Genomic DNA, 14,101 nt, shown 5'->3' with positions numbered 1-14,101 from the left:
TCAATATAAGAGCATGATCATTCCATCACTTGCAAATTAGGAAACCAGAATTCAATTGAAAAAAAAGATCTGCTTTCAAAACCAGCAAGATCCAAACACCAAGTCCCTGGCTTTTCTAACTTTTTCCAAAATAAATCAACAAAAAATTCATATTAAACAATAATTCAACAATCATCAACTACAATTTTAGTTTTCGGATCCAAAAATAATAAAACAACAGAAATTAAAAAAATTAAAAAATTACAGAAGAAGAAGCAAAAGAAGAAGAGACAGAAGAAGAAGCAGAAGAAGAAGAGGCAGAAGAAGAAGCAGAGGCAGTCACAGAAGAAGAAGTAGCGCCGGTGAGGTCCCCTTTCCCGATGACGACGCGACGGCGTGGTCTCCTGATGATTTCCAACTTCTTACCACACTCCTTCCAGAACCTTCCACAACAAACCCCACTACATCAAGCCACCGTTAACCTCCTCAAATCCCACTCCCTCTCTGACTCCGACATCCCCCGCATCGCTGTTGCTGCCTCCTCCCTCTTCTCCCCCAATAACATATCCGCCGTATTCCACTTCCACAATCGTTTGTCTTTTGCTTTTTTTTTTTCTGGTTTAGGTAGTGATAAAGGGTGGGATGGGGTGATTTGTTTAATATTTTTTATTTTTATTTAAAGGATAAAATTGTCTAAAAATTTTGTTTATGAATAAAAAGATGATTTTATAATATTTTGTAACGTTAACGATGATTTTAATAACAAAAAAAGATCGGGGACGAATTTGATTTTTACCCCATACCTTAGGGACGAAAATAGTACTTAACCTTATATATTATTTCTGAATTCAAAACCCATCAAATGCGTTCATTGTTTAAGAATAATGTGTACCATCTAAAAATAATCAAATTAAACATAAACAATATAGGCATTATCACAGCATTTTTTATAAGGTATTTAAGTATTAACCAATGGATGTCATCACACATTACATTAAGTAACCAGATAAGCATCATGAAATTAAAGTAACAGCTAGAAAAAGCTGCTCAACAATGATTTTGAGCATGAGGCACTGTTGACTTTTTTTTCTTTTTTTTTTCTATCTGTTTCTTTTGTACTTCAACTTCCATAGCCTCCTCACAAATAAAGAGATGATGCCCATAATCATATGAAGTTAATAAGGTGCTAGCATGCATAGCATCATAAACCATATCCCTATATATAGATACAATAACCTTCAAAGGTTGTCTTAAGGTCCAAAGCAGAACCACTTTTTCTGCACCAAAAACCAACATGGACTTCAGTTTCATAATAGAGAAAATAAAAAGTACACAATCAATTTTTAATTACTCACTATTTATCACTTTTAAGATTTAAATTTATAATTCAATATTTAGAATTAAGAATTTATGATTTAGACTATAAAATTTAAGATAAGTAAAATAATTTTTAAAAATAGTTAGCTGAAAAAAATTAATTACTTAGCATTAGACATTAGTTATAGAAAAAATCATTGTCAAGAGTAATAACAACAATATTGATAAATTGCAACATTAATGATTTATCTTTTTAATCAATTATATGAATATTCTCCTAATTATTATTAAATAAGAGAAAATTGATGTATTTCAAGATTTTAAAATATTGAGAGTAATCATTACTTATATACTTGTTTACTATATATTCAAAACATAAATTAATTATTCTGTAGTAATTGAATTTTTTATATTAAATAAAAATATTTAATTGTTATTTTTAACTATATTTTGTTAAAAATTACACTTTTTTAAATGTTTCTTTTTATGTTTGATGTAGGAATAACTATAAAATATTCTAGAATTATTACTTAGTATAGAACTCAATCATAACTTTTTAAATAGGAAGAATCTAATTAAAAAGTTAATAAAATTACAAGATCGACATATTAATTAAATCTTAAAACATTATTAAGCTGAGAAATGTTATCATTACATTAAATAAATTAAGTTATTCAAGTTGCATTGATTTACAATAATTGAGAATATACACAAATAATTAAGATGTGTAGAAATTATGAAGAGTTTGTCTGGTTTAAGATAACGTTTTCAATTTTTAAAATTTGACGTAGAAGAAAATAAAAATAATAAAATTTCGTCTTAAAAAATAGAAAATATTAGGAGAATAAAAATAGAATAAAAAGAGGGAGAGCAAATTAAAGAAATCCTAATGCATTGTTTGGATATAAAATGAAAAATAAGAGAAAAGAAGATAGAAAAAAAGAAAATGAAAAAAAATAAAAAAAATTTGTGTTATTTAGATGAAGAAAAAATAGATAAAAAAATTAAAAAAAATAAAAAGAGAGAAGATTATAACAGAATAAAATTATATTAATATTTTTATCTATATTATATATAAATTATAATTAATTAATGTAATTGTAAAGAATAAATTTATAATTTTATTTTTATTTGCATATTTTCTATCAATTTTCTTCTCATCTTTGAAGAGAAAAATATTACTAAATTCCACACCATTTTTTTTTACTCAATTTCTTTTCTCATCCAATCAAAAAAAAGTTTATTGTTCCATCCATTTTCTTTTCCTTCAAACTTTTTCGATCTAAACAATGTGTAGAGAAATGAAAACTTACAAGGCCAGTCTTTTGTTGATCCTGTTTGCGCTTTGATTTGGAATCGAATCTTCTAGAATTGTGTCTTCCAGAAGCTCCACCAGTTTTCTTCTCATCTCTGGCCTTATTGAATATAACAGTGAATCCTTCTGCAGAAGCCGGATCATTCACATCCCATTCACCAAACTTTGGAAGAGGCTTTCCTTCTTGCTCATCATAATGCTGATGATTATTATTACCATTCTTCTTTCATTTCAGAACATACATACATACATCTCATTATTGTTTTCTTGTAAGTAATAAACAAATATATATTCAAATACAAAAATCAGCTATCAATCAATAATTATATATAAATTCGTATTTGGCATCTTATAATTTTTTTTATAAACAAATTTGATAATTAATCTATTGCAGATTTGATTGTTCTATTATATTAAATTTAATTATTCTGATACGTGAATTAATATGATAAATATACAGAAATAGATTTCTTGCTTCAAAAGAAAGCCAGATTTCAAAGGGGAGGTTAGAGAAACAAATAAAGAAATTGATGGCATACATTTTATATATGAAAACAAAAAAGAAAAGCTAATACGTTCATTGCATTGTTATGACAAAATCTTACCGTAGCCATGGGATTTGGTTATTGAAGCTTGGTGATATGTGATGGGACAAGAGAATTCTGGGGAGAAAAATATAAATATATTAGGCAAAAAGAATGAAAATGGTGAATCGATAATGCAGCATTTTATAAAATGGTTTTTCTTGAAGAAGAAACAAAAAGTACAACCGAACCTAGCTGTTATAATGCCAGGCTAATTGTCTAGAATCTTGTTTCCATGCTTATAGGGTAATGTCCCAAGGAGTCCCTTATTTGCATTCTAATAACAAACTTCCATTGCAAAAGAGTAATGCTATTTATGGTAAATAAGATGAAATAGTTATTTGTAAAATTAGGGTAACAAACATTGCTTTTTAATGGCAGTGCCAAAAGAGACTTTGGTAGGTTTTTATTTTATTTTATTTTATTTTATTTTATTTTTTATTTCTCATGCCATTGTTTATTGTCATTATGGAGCTGAACTTTAACTTTACCCCATCTTCTTAGATGGAGTATATATGAGAAAACTATAGAGAAAATAAATAAATAAGCAAATGAACTTTAAAAGAAAACGGGTCAGATTATAAAATATTACTATTAAGTTTTACGTAGAATATTAAGAACATAACACATGATAAATTTTACGTCACATGACAACACTTAAGAACGAACTTTTGTCGAAAAGTTAATGAAAGGACCAATTTATGTAATATAGATCAAATTGAAGCATTGAATCTTTTAGAGATCAGATTGATTTATGATCTTTTAGGAAACCAGATTGAACATTAACCCTAAGTATTCGGTGTTTTGTTATGTTAAATTATATATAAAAATAATGAATAACATTTAATATTTATTTTGTAAATTTAATTTTAATAAATTGTCAGTGTAAAACAGTTTTAGATGTGTATTCAATTACATAATATTATGTCAATAAAAATAACTATTTTTTATATTGATCATGTGAATAATTATTCAAAAAAAAAACGAATGTATATATATTTTTTATATTACCAATATATCAAAATTAAAATCTTATTTTATATATACTTTTTTTAAGAAGTTATTCAATAATGTAAGATATAAACTTGACTTACATATGTCATTATATGTGAGTTAAAATCAAATGACAGTACTTATTTAACCAAAGATACATCAGCTATAACTAGTTACATAATATATATTTTATTGATTAAACCAGCATTAAATCACAATAATAAGCATGTATGATGTAATTAAATAATTCTTATTCACACACACACACACACATATATATATATATACTACTCATTTCTTGTCCAACAATCTAGTTTCTTGTTTCTGTTTTTGTGATGTCCCATAAGAGAAATAATAATATATATCCAATTAAGATCCACATAAATGAAAGTCGAAGGTGATGATATGTGGAGTGAAAAAGACTTCCGCTCTACTGAAAAGGGAAAGAATCTCTCCATCTTTATGTAACCTACGTCAGATTTGTGAATTGATCTAAGTAGATGAATTCTTATTCAATTATTGAATAATTATTCTCTAGGTATAAGTCATTTTTTCGTACAAGTCTATACAAGTCATTTTACCCAAGTCATTTTATCCTAATTCGCCTCACGCGCTTCTTAATCTAACTAACTTTTCAATCAATGTACAAATATATAACTGTCTTTTCGAAAGAATTTCGTTTTCATTTTTATCTACGTTCTCTTCCATCTCTGCATTTCTCTTCGTTCGTTCTTTACGTTTTTGAAATCAAGCTCTAAAATCAGTTTTAAACAATTATCTCGTTGTTGAATATAATGAATAATTCAACTTTAGATTGTCAATTGAAACAGAACGAAATTGATTATTGTTTTGAATCCAATCAAGTGATTGAGGTGTGGTTCGATTCTAGTTAAGTTTTCGTTAGTAGTTTATGATTATGTAGGTGAATAATATTGTTTTTGTTTGTTAAAATTGTTGTTCATTATTGATAGTTTGAATTGAATGTAATGTAAAAATTCTGCATTAAAAAAAATATTTTTTTGTATTTGCAGCAAATTTCGTTGTAACATGAAGATATTTGAATGTATGTGTGCTGATAAATTTTGCATAATTCAAAACCCTTCATCTTCCTCGTCCTCATCTTCTGCCGCTTCTTCTTCTTCATCTTTTTATTTCATTTTCTCATAATTATTTTCAAATTTAGCTTCACAACTTCCTTCACTTTTCGCGATGATTTTTTGAGATTTTTGAGAGATTTTGTTCCTTGTTTAAATTTTGAGCGTCGCAATTTTGATTGAGGAAAAAGAACTGTTTATGTTATTCAAGAGTTAGAAAAGCGCGTGCTTACACAATCTAAATTAAAGGCCGATTTTATTGAGTTTGAACCAACTTGTATAAATTTGTATGTGTAGCAGATCTCATTATTAAAATAGAAATTGAAATAGAAATGAGTCACACTTCAGTAAAAAACTAAAAATCATTTTACAATTTTATTATACTAACAAGCGAAACAAATTTCAATTCGCTATTTGCCACCCTACCACATCCCTTACTATTGAAACAATTCTAGGCCAATACAATGTTGAACTTGAAAGGGGAAAAAAATGTAAGCTACCAAAAATATCAACCTAAACATTGGGGGCTAGAATCTCTGAATCCCTAAAATGTGATTGCAGAGAAACTAATAGGGGATTTGTGTAACTATAGAAGAAAAACATGTTAGGCTCCATGCAGAAGCAAGAGGGACAACTTTATATATAATGATAACAATATTAATATTAATATTACAATTTGCAGATGCAGCACCCTTCAAGGATGGGTTTGATAACAGCTTTGTTCTACAAGATGGTCCCCAGTAGCCATATATGCAAGAGTAGCAGATATCCGATGAGTCCTAATCTTGCTCTTGGTCGATTCATCAGAATCCGACCACCGGATACCCTGCACAAAAAAAGAAAGCGATAAACTCCTGTCTAAGAGTGTGTGATAAAACTGAAAATCGTTCAGGTAGAAGTTAAAAGTTATATAGGTGTAAAAATTTGGCATTCAACATCTAGACCACATATTTTACCATGACTCACTTTACCAAAGGTGAAAAAATAGAGGGAAAAGAAAATGTTACATACCAGAATCCATCGATACGATCAGCAATGAGCTTTCCTTGTTTTGGTACAAGTCCAGAAGTGTTCAGAGACCTAAATGCATGACCTGCAAAGTAATAGAGAAATTAGGCCTTCCAGCTTTTAACTTAAGCAATTCATATATTACTAAGAAGCTCATGATTACCTTTGTCATCATCAGTATCAGTGCTCTTCATTAAAGCATCAGATTCCCCACCGATTTCAAGTGCAAGATGGTCACTAGATGATCCTTTTCGCATATTTCGCACGTTAGCAGCGGAAGAAACTGGAAATAATGCATTGTTGCCTAGCAGTCCCTGTGTAGATAAGCAAACTTTTTTTACTTTTACCGGCCAGAGGATATATATTTCAAAATAAATAAATAAACAAATAAAATAACATCAGAACCATCTAATCTTATGGCAGAAAAAGCCATAACCCAAACATTACAATTAAACATTGAAATAAGAATAGTTATCAAAGCAGACCACAGAGGAAAGAAGGCACAGATATTGCATCATGTACAAACTTAGGCATGCAAAAATATGCTAAAATTTACCGTTTCTTCAACTTCGGTTATCTCAGCCCCAGCAACTAGTGAGGATGAGGATGCGTCGAATAGGCTCCTTTGCTGGACAGCCTCTGGCTGAGAAGTCTTATCTTTGCGCGAACCTTCAAGTAATTTAACCTTAGTTGTTAATTCATCAATAAACTTCTGACTTCCTACCAACTTAATACCAAGTTCCTGCACTTTCGACCTTGAATTTTCAGATTCTAAAAGAATGGCCCTGATATGCTTTTCTAATGCCGATATTAATTCCTTCAAACCTGTTGATTTTCTATCCACAACCCAATCACCAGCACCCAAAATATCCAAAACTTTTTCTAAAGCGAAGGTGATGTCGGACAAATCATTCTTGGCCATTTTCGAGTCTTCCCAATTTCTATTGAGCTGTTTGACTTCCTCCTTCAGATTCTTAATTTCAAGATCCTTAGTTTCGAGAGATGATTGAAGCTCTTCTTTATCATGATACAAGGAGTTTATTTGATTGCGCAACTTAGTAACGCTATCAACAATGTGGAAGAGCTTCTTTGCAGGGGCTGAAGTATGAAGCTCACCATAATTTTCTTCAGACTCTAAAATAGGGATTTCAATACCATCTACCTTGTCAAATAGATCTCTCACCTGGGATGCTGAAAGAAGGGATCTTTCTGCAACTGGAAAAAGAAATTGAAGACAAACAAAGTAAATCAACATATACAAGTTAAATTAAATCCAAAATAATTCGATAAAAAAAAGTTATTTCAATATGTTTCTTACCTTTTTCTTTTGCTGACAAAGTACTGTTCAGTGATAAAATCTCTGCCTCTTTTTCCTTTAACTTTTCTTCTAGAGCATGATGACCCTCTAAATTATTCCTAAGCTCATTGCAAGAACTTTGCAGTTCTTGAACATCAGACTCTAGTTGCAAAACTCTGTTTCTGTTTATGTCTCTTTCATCTATGGCCATTTCAAAAGCAGCTGTTGTTTCTTTCAATTTATTCTGCAAATCTTCAATTTTCGCAGAATTTACGGTTCTTTCTTCCGCGGTCTTTTCAAAAGCGGCTGTTGTTTCATTCAATTTATTCTGCAAATCTTCAATAATTGAAGTGTTTAAGCCTCTTTCATCTTTGAGCATCTCAAAAGTAGCTGTTGTTTCTTTCAACTTATTCTGCAAAGCTTCAATTTTTGCAGCGTTTGCATCTCTTTCATTTGTGGCCCTTTCAAGAGAATCTTTTATTTCTTTCAATTCAATCTGCAAACCTTCAATTCTTGCAGTGTTTGCGTCTCTTTCATCTAGGGTCCTTTCAAAAGCAGCGGTTGTTTCTTTCAGCTTAATCTCCAAATTTTCAATGGCTACAGCTACATGCTCACTTTGATTTTCAAAATGTCTAATCAAAGTTTGGGCTTTTCTAGAAGCATTTTTCAACTTTTGTGAGGCTTCGGCATATATTCTGTCCTTATGATGCTCTGCTTGCTCATCGGTTTCATGGTTTAAATCTTCAACCTCAGATATAGAGCCCAGTTGCTGAAGACTCTTGTCAACTTCAAACTGGAGTTCACCAGTAGCATCAGTGCATGCAGAAAGCAACACACCAATATCATTCTCCAAAGAGGAAATAATATTGTCCTTTTCTTCCAGTAACTTCTCGATAGTATTTTCTTTCTCTTTCATAGTTTGCATGTTCTCAACAACAGTCAATATTTTGGTTTCTGTATCCAGCAGCTTTTCATGGAGAGGGGAAGTAAATTCATCAATGGAATTAGAAAGTTCATCAAACTTTTCTGCAATGTGTTTGTTTCTCAACTGAAATCCTTTCACAATTGTTGAAAATGATGAAACTACGGTGTCAATATCGGCGCCATTCATCTCTCTGTTATCCAGTTCAACATCAAAATTTTCAAGGCTATCCAGTAATTCTTCTCTCATATGCAGATTTTCCTGGAGCAAACATCTTGTATTATTATAATGCTATACAATAAATGAAATATAAAGAACAGAGAGAGAGAGAGAGAGAGAGAGAGAGAGAGAGACGTGATCTCAAAAGCCCCATCTAATTTTCTAGTGAGTACACATTTCAAATAATTATTAATTAACACCATCAAATTTTCCAGTAATATTATATATGGATAAATATTTCTTAATTTTCAGAAGACTCGGGTGGCATAGATATGTATTGATTATTAAATGTTCGCAGCATGAAGAATTAATAGAGTAAAAGAGGACATAAACAATATTACCTCCTTCATAGAGTGTCCTTCAAGATCCTTAGCAGCCATGGAAACAATATGACCTCTTATTTTATTCAGCACATGATCCATATTCTTCAGGGTCTCAAATTTGCTCTCAAAACATCGTTTGACTCTGGGAAATAGAATATTGTTTTTCATAAGCACCTGAAGATCACTAATGATTCCAATGAGCTCTACAGACTTGTTCTCCAAGTTGCCACTCCTTCCAGCTAGCTCGTCCATGCATGACTTTAACTTAAAACCAAGAGACGATATCTCCTCTTTAGCCATTTTATTTGCATCCTCTAAAGAAGAAACATTATCTTGTGCCTTTACTAATTCATCTTCCAGTGATCTTATAGTATCAGAGGCATCTACCAATTTTCTAGCATGATTTGCAGCTTCATCTTGCAACTTCTTCAGTTCATTTTCCATATCAGTCTTGACAGCTTGATCAGCATTATAATTTTCAGTCAATAAATTGACATTAGTCTGAACCTGAGATAGTTTATCTTCCAGATCTTTTATGGTCCTGCTGGCCTCTGCTAGTTCGGCTATCTTCTGCATTGTTTCATCTTTAACTCTCTCTAACTCCATCTCTGCAGCAACTCTACCAGCTTGAGCCTGCTCCTTTTCACTGGAAAGAACAGATATATCTTTTTCTGCCTGCGATAAGGCATCTTCAAGTGACCGAGTAGTGCTACAAGCATCAGCAACATCTTCTTTAAACTTCTCTAACTCCACCCCAACTCTTGATTTTTCATGTTCTAACTCTTTCTTTTGCTCAGCAAGTTGAGAAACACTCTCCTCTAATGAAGATAATCCCCGTTCAAGGGATTTTATATTTTCTTGGGCTTCTGCTAATTTGGTTTCCAGTATAGTGGCTTCCTCCTTTGCAATTTGCAACTCTTGTTCTGCATGTACTTTAGCATCTTGGCATTCACTGACATAACCAGCAAACCATTTTACCTTTTCCACAGGTTCATCAAAGACTGGATCAACTGAAGGAGCAATACCATCAATATATTCCATCACTGTTTGTAACATGTTTCGGCTCTTTGTCAAGAGCTGCTCAAACTGATTCCTTTCCCTTTCCATTTCCAGAAGATCAGCCTGTAACTTGGGGATGTTTTGCACTTCACTGGACAATCTATTGATCTGATCCATGTATTCTGAAACTGCAGATTCTTGCTTCTGCAAATCAATCCTCAATTGCTCTATTTCCGAGTCCTTTTCATTTATAAGACCTTTTAGATTGTCCCTATCTTGAACCAACCCCTTTCCTTTCTTAACTGCCATGGACAACTTATCTCTAAGCATGGATGACTTCTCTTCTGATCGTTCAAGATCTTTCATTAGAGAGCTCCTTTCTTCTTTAAGTGCTGTAATTTCCTCGGACGCCACTTTCAACTCATTTGATAGCTTACTCATATCAGATCTGATAACCATCTCTTCTTCCAGTATGTCCTCATAGAGAATTAAACCTTGGTCCCTAACATATAAGAAACTCTGAATCCTTTCAAACAGCTCAGAATCAATATTAGATGTGCTAGAGGCAGGACCATTCAGTTCTTTTAATTTGCGAAAGCATAAATCAATTATCATAGTAGTGCTAGAAGGGGATTTATCAATCCCTTCATCTTCCAGGTTTACCCCAGAAAGCTCAACCAACATCTTCACCATTTGATCCTTCTCCAAGGAAAGATGACGATTCATGCCAACAAGCTCCTCGTATTTGAACCTCAAATCAGTTAATTCTGACTGAAGGTAATCTTTTTCCTGTAATTCCAGCAAAAGCGAAATGCTCAAGCGATCAATATGGTTAGAGGATGCTTCATTTATTTTAGAAATTTCTTCCTGCAAAACACGATTATCATCCCTAGCCATATGAAAAGAATCCCTCAGCCAATTCATTTGAGATCCCAAATCAGATGATGAGACATGTTCTGGTAGGTCCACTAGAGATAGAGTATCTTTCAATTTGTGTAACTCCTGAACAGCATCCTTAAGCACATTTCTGTCATCCACGAGCCATCTAACTTTCTCTGTCACGTCAGATATTTCATGCCGATCAAGTTCTACATGAGACAAGATTTCTTCTACTTGTTCAAAAATGGTACTATTTTGTAGTAATGAGTTCTGTAGGGATTCAACCACACTATCTCTTCGAGCCAACTCTTCCTTAATAAATTCAGCAGCTTCTAGTGCAAGGGACTTCTCCTGTAACTCAGTTAAACATTTCTCCAGCTCACTGGATTTTTCAGCCAGCGATGTCTTTAGAGTGTCTCGCTGCTGTACCAATGCCTTTCCTTTCGTCACAGCCATACTTAGCTTCTCTTTGGTATTAGCACATTTAACCTTTTCCTGCTCAAGTTCTGCTTTCGTATTTCCAAGTTCAGAGTTTAGTTCCCCTATCATCACCCTTTCCTTCTCAAGCTCTTCAACAAGTTTTCGGTTTTCATCTTCTAACTGAGCCAGTTTTTCAACAAATTCTGATTCCTTTCGTTTGAAATGCAGTAACCCACCACGAGCATCAAGAAGTATGTTCCCATGTTCTTGCTCTAAGCCAACCTCAGAGAAAGACTGCCCGAGTTGATAAATTTCAGAAAGAATCTGATTGTACTTCTCAATCAAAAGTGTAGTTCCTTCCTCGATATAAAATATTTTCCCACTTACAGAATGATCTGATAATTGCCATGGATCAACAACTGCTCCAAGAGAGGATATCATCTTATCCAATGCAATCTCAATATTATGATCCTTCTCAAGCTGAGCCTCTGATGAAACTTGCAAACTATCGTTGGAAACTTTGGGCCAATCCTCCGAAGCAGTTTTCACTAACTCCAAAGATTCTTTTATCATCTCCTTCAATGGAACATCCACCACCTCGCGAACTCCATCCTCACCTTCATACGGCACTGACTTCGGAGAACTCAAAGCCTTCAGCTGCAAATGAAGATCAATCACCCCCTGCGCAATGGCTTCTCTTTCTTCCTGCACCACACAAAAAAAAGAAACACGCACAGAGACAATTATCAACCAATTCGAAGTCTCATCACTGCTACCCAAAACAAGTCCAAATATCATAACACACCTGATGCAGCTCCAGCGAACGACGCAGCTGCTCCACCTCACCTGCTGAGCCCAACTCACCAAAATGACCCTCTTGATGCACAACTTGAATCACCTCTTCTCCGTTATCATCGTCCCCGGCAGCTCCTTCTTCGTTGCTATTATCACTTGGCCTACTATCCATTGTGATAAGCTCATCAGGGCAATCAACAAACATTCCATCTTCCCCATCATTGGCACCACCCTGCTTCACTCACAATAATTAAAAGATCAAAACATGGCATTGACCCATTTTATTCAGAATTGAAGAATAAAAAACTTGGCATTGACCCATTTTTCGGTTTAGCTCAGCTAATTTCCAATTTACCTGATTAATTGCAACCGAAGTGGTAGATTCAGAATCCCCATTTGGTGCATGGTCGTGCCCGTTATTGGAACCTGAATCCGAATCAGCTTCCGACATTTCAATCACTCAGCATCTAACAGCCTACCAGCAAAACAAGATTGGGATCTGCAATTTCAATTTCTTTATTTTCCCCAACAAAAATGCACTAGAATCAAAATCTCAAAAATGAACCAATACAAATCTAAAGTCAAAGCAAACGAACCTGAGAGTTAAACAAATAAAAAACTATATTTGAAAACCCTTATGCGAAATCGGGTATGATTTATTGATTTTGGGCTCCGGAAGAGTGATTAATGAGGCTCAGAGCCAAGCAAACTGGAAAAAATAATATTCACTTCTGCTGTTTTGTTATGAGGGCGAAATTTGGATTGTAAATAAAATAAAATAAAAGGAGAAATATATAATAATTCTTCTTTTTTTTTTCTCAAGGAAGGCGTTATTATGGTTTGGGTAATTGGATTAAGTAATCACTGCAGATCCTGAATATGTTGCAAAAGGTAAACCATAAACGGAAACGCTTTGAGACTCGTCGTTGACCTTTCTTTCCCTCTTTTCATACGCAAAACGACGTTATTTTGCTGTTTTTGCGGTTTTTAATACTTAAAACGACAGTGTTTCGATGAGCTCAGACGCCACTTCGTGTTGAGTTAAATTGGTCAAACTTAGGAGACTCCATTCCTATCCTCTCCTTTTATTATTATTATTATTATTATTATTATTATTATTATTATTATTTTGGTCAGAATAATTCTTTCGTAATAAATATTTTCCATGTTTGTTATTTTTGGGAACTTTGACTGCACATTTTATTCACTTATTTATTCTCTCCAATCAGAAACTAGACAAAAATGACGATTGGATGGCTGGGTTCTTGACATAATTAATATAATTTTATATTAATATATTTAGATAATTTTGATTAAGAAATATACTATGGTAATTTGTGTTAGATAGTTATTTTATTTTAAATCAACATAGTATTCATATCTCGAATAAACTTCCAATTTAATTTGTATATATTTTTAATGGAAATCTTTTATATAAATATTTAATTAAACAATAACAATGTATTTGAATTCTTTTTAAGGCATATTACTTTTTATTTCTAAAATATCAAAATATTTTAAAATTATCTCCAATATTTAATTTGTATCAATTTTACTTCTAAAATTTTTATAAATTTTAATCATATTTTTTAATTATTTTTTTAACAAACAAATGTTAGTGAGCAATTTTTTTCAATATAATGCATTCCCCTCTCATCCATCTCATATATTTCTACTATTACTATCACCTCCTCATCTTTTCTTGTTATTAGAGTTAAGTACAATTTTAGCCCCTAAAATATAAACTAAAAAATTTTTTCGTCTTCAACCTTTTTTGCATATAAAATCGTCCCTAAGATTCAACGTAATTTTTAAATCCTCCTTCAGACCAAAATTACGTTAAACCTTAAGGACGATTTTGTATGTAAAAAAAAAAAAAAATTTGAGACGAAAAATTTTTTTCAGCGTATACCTTAAAGACCAAAATCATTCTTAACCCTTATTATTCTTATATTGT

At 32.3% G+C, this 14,101-nt stretch overlaps 2 protein-coding genes across 10 annotated transcripts; both read right to left on the bottom strand.

The window, feature by feature from the left end:
• Positions 1–905: 905 nt before the first annotated feature.
• Positions 906–3,465, bottom strand: LOC112718161 (protein NOI4-like). Of its 4 annotated transcripts, none has more exons than XM_025770048.3 (4): positions 3,387–3,465; positions 3,217–3,273; positions 2,610–2,834; positions 906–1,256 (listed from the first exon to the last, which is right to left on the bottom strand). In XM_025770048.3, exons 2-4 carry the CDS (start codon positions 3,223–3,225, stop codon positions 1,230–1,232), a joined length of 261 nt encoding a protein of 86 aa, XP_025625833.1. In that variant the 5' UTR covers positions 3,226–3,273; positions 3,387–3,465; the 3' UTR covers positions 906–1,229. The 4 variants fall into 4 exon arrangements, with proteins under 4 accessions (XP_025625833.1, XP_025625834.1, XP_025625832.1 ...); XM_025770049.3 differs by having other exon boundaries at positions 2,610–2,831; positions 3,387–3,463; XM_025770047.3 differs by lacking the exon at positions 3,387–3,465 and having other exon boundaries at positions 3,217–3,374.
• Positions 3,466–5,630: 2,165 nt separating this feature from the next.
• LOC112715084 (trans-Golgi network-localized SYP41-interacting protein 1) lies at positions 5,631–13,159 on the bottom strand. Of its 6 annotated transcripts, none has more exons than XM_025766840.3 (9): positions 12,741–13,159; positions 12,500–12,643; positions 12,155–12,376; positions 9,070–12,054; positions 7,609–8,770; positions 6,847–7,505; positions 6,454–6,604; positions 6,294–6,375; positions 5,631–6,108 (listed from the first exon to the last, which is right to left on the bottom strand). In XM_025766840.3, exons 2-9 carry the CDS (start codon positions 12,593–12,595, stop codon positions 6,006–6,008), a joined length of 5,460 nt encoding a protein of 1,819 aa, XP_025622625.1. In that variant the 5' UTR covers positions 12,596–12,643; positions 12,741–13,159; the 3' UTR covers positions 5,631–6,005. The 6 variants fall into 6 exon arrangements, with proteins under 6 accessions (XP_025622625.1, XP_025622623.1, XP_072060680.1 ...); XM_025766838.3 differs by having other exon boundaries at positions 12,155–12,379; positions 12,500–12,619; XM_072204579.1 differs by having other exon boundaries at positions 12,500–12,619; positions 12,741–13,115.
• Positions 13,160–14,101: the final 942 nt, after the last annotated feature.

The sequence above is a fragment of the Arachis hypogaea genome, chromosome 10 (genome assembly GCF_003086295.3).
Source record: "Arachis hypogaea cultivar Tifrunner chromosome 10, arahy.Tifrunner.gnm2.J5K5, whole genome shotgun sequence".
NCBI classification, from domain to species: Eukaryota; Viridiplantae; Streptophyta; class Magnoliopsida; order Fabales; family Fabaceae; genus Arachis; species Arachis hypogaea.
This window is presented reverse-complemented; position numbering and strand designations above follow the sequence as displayed.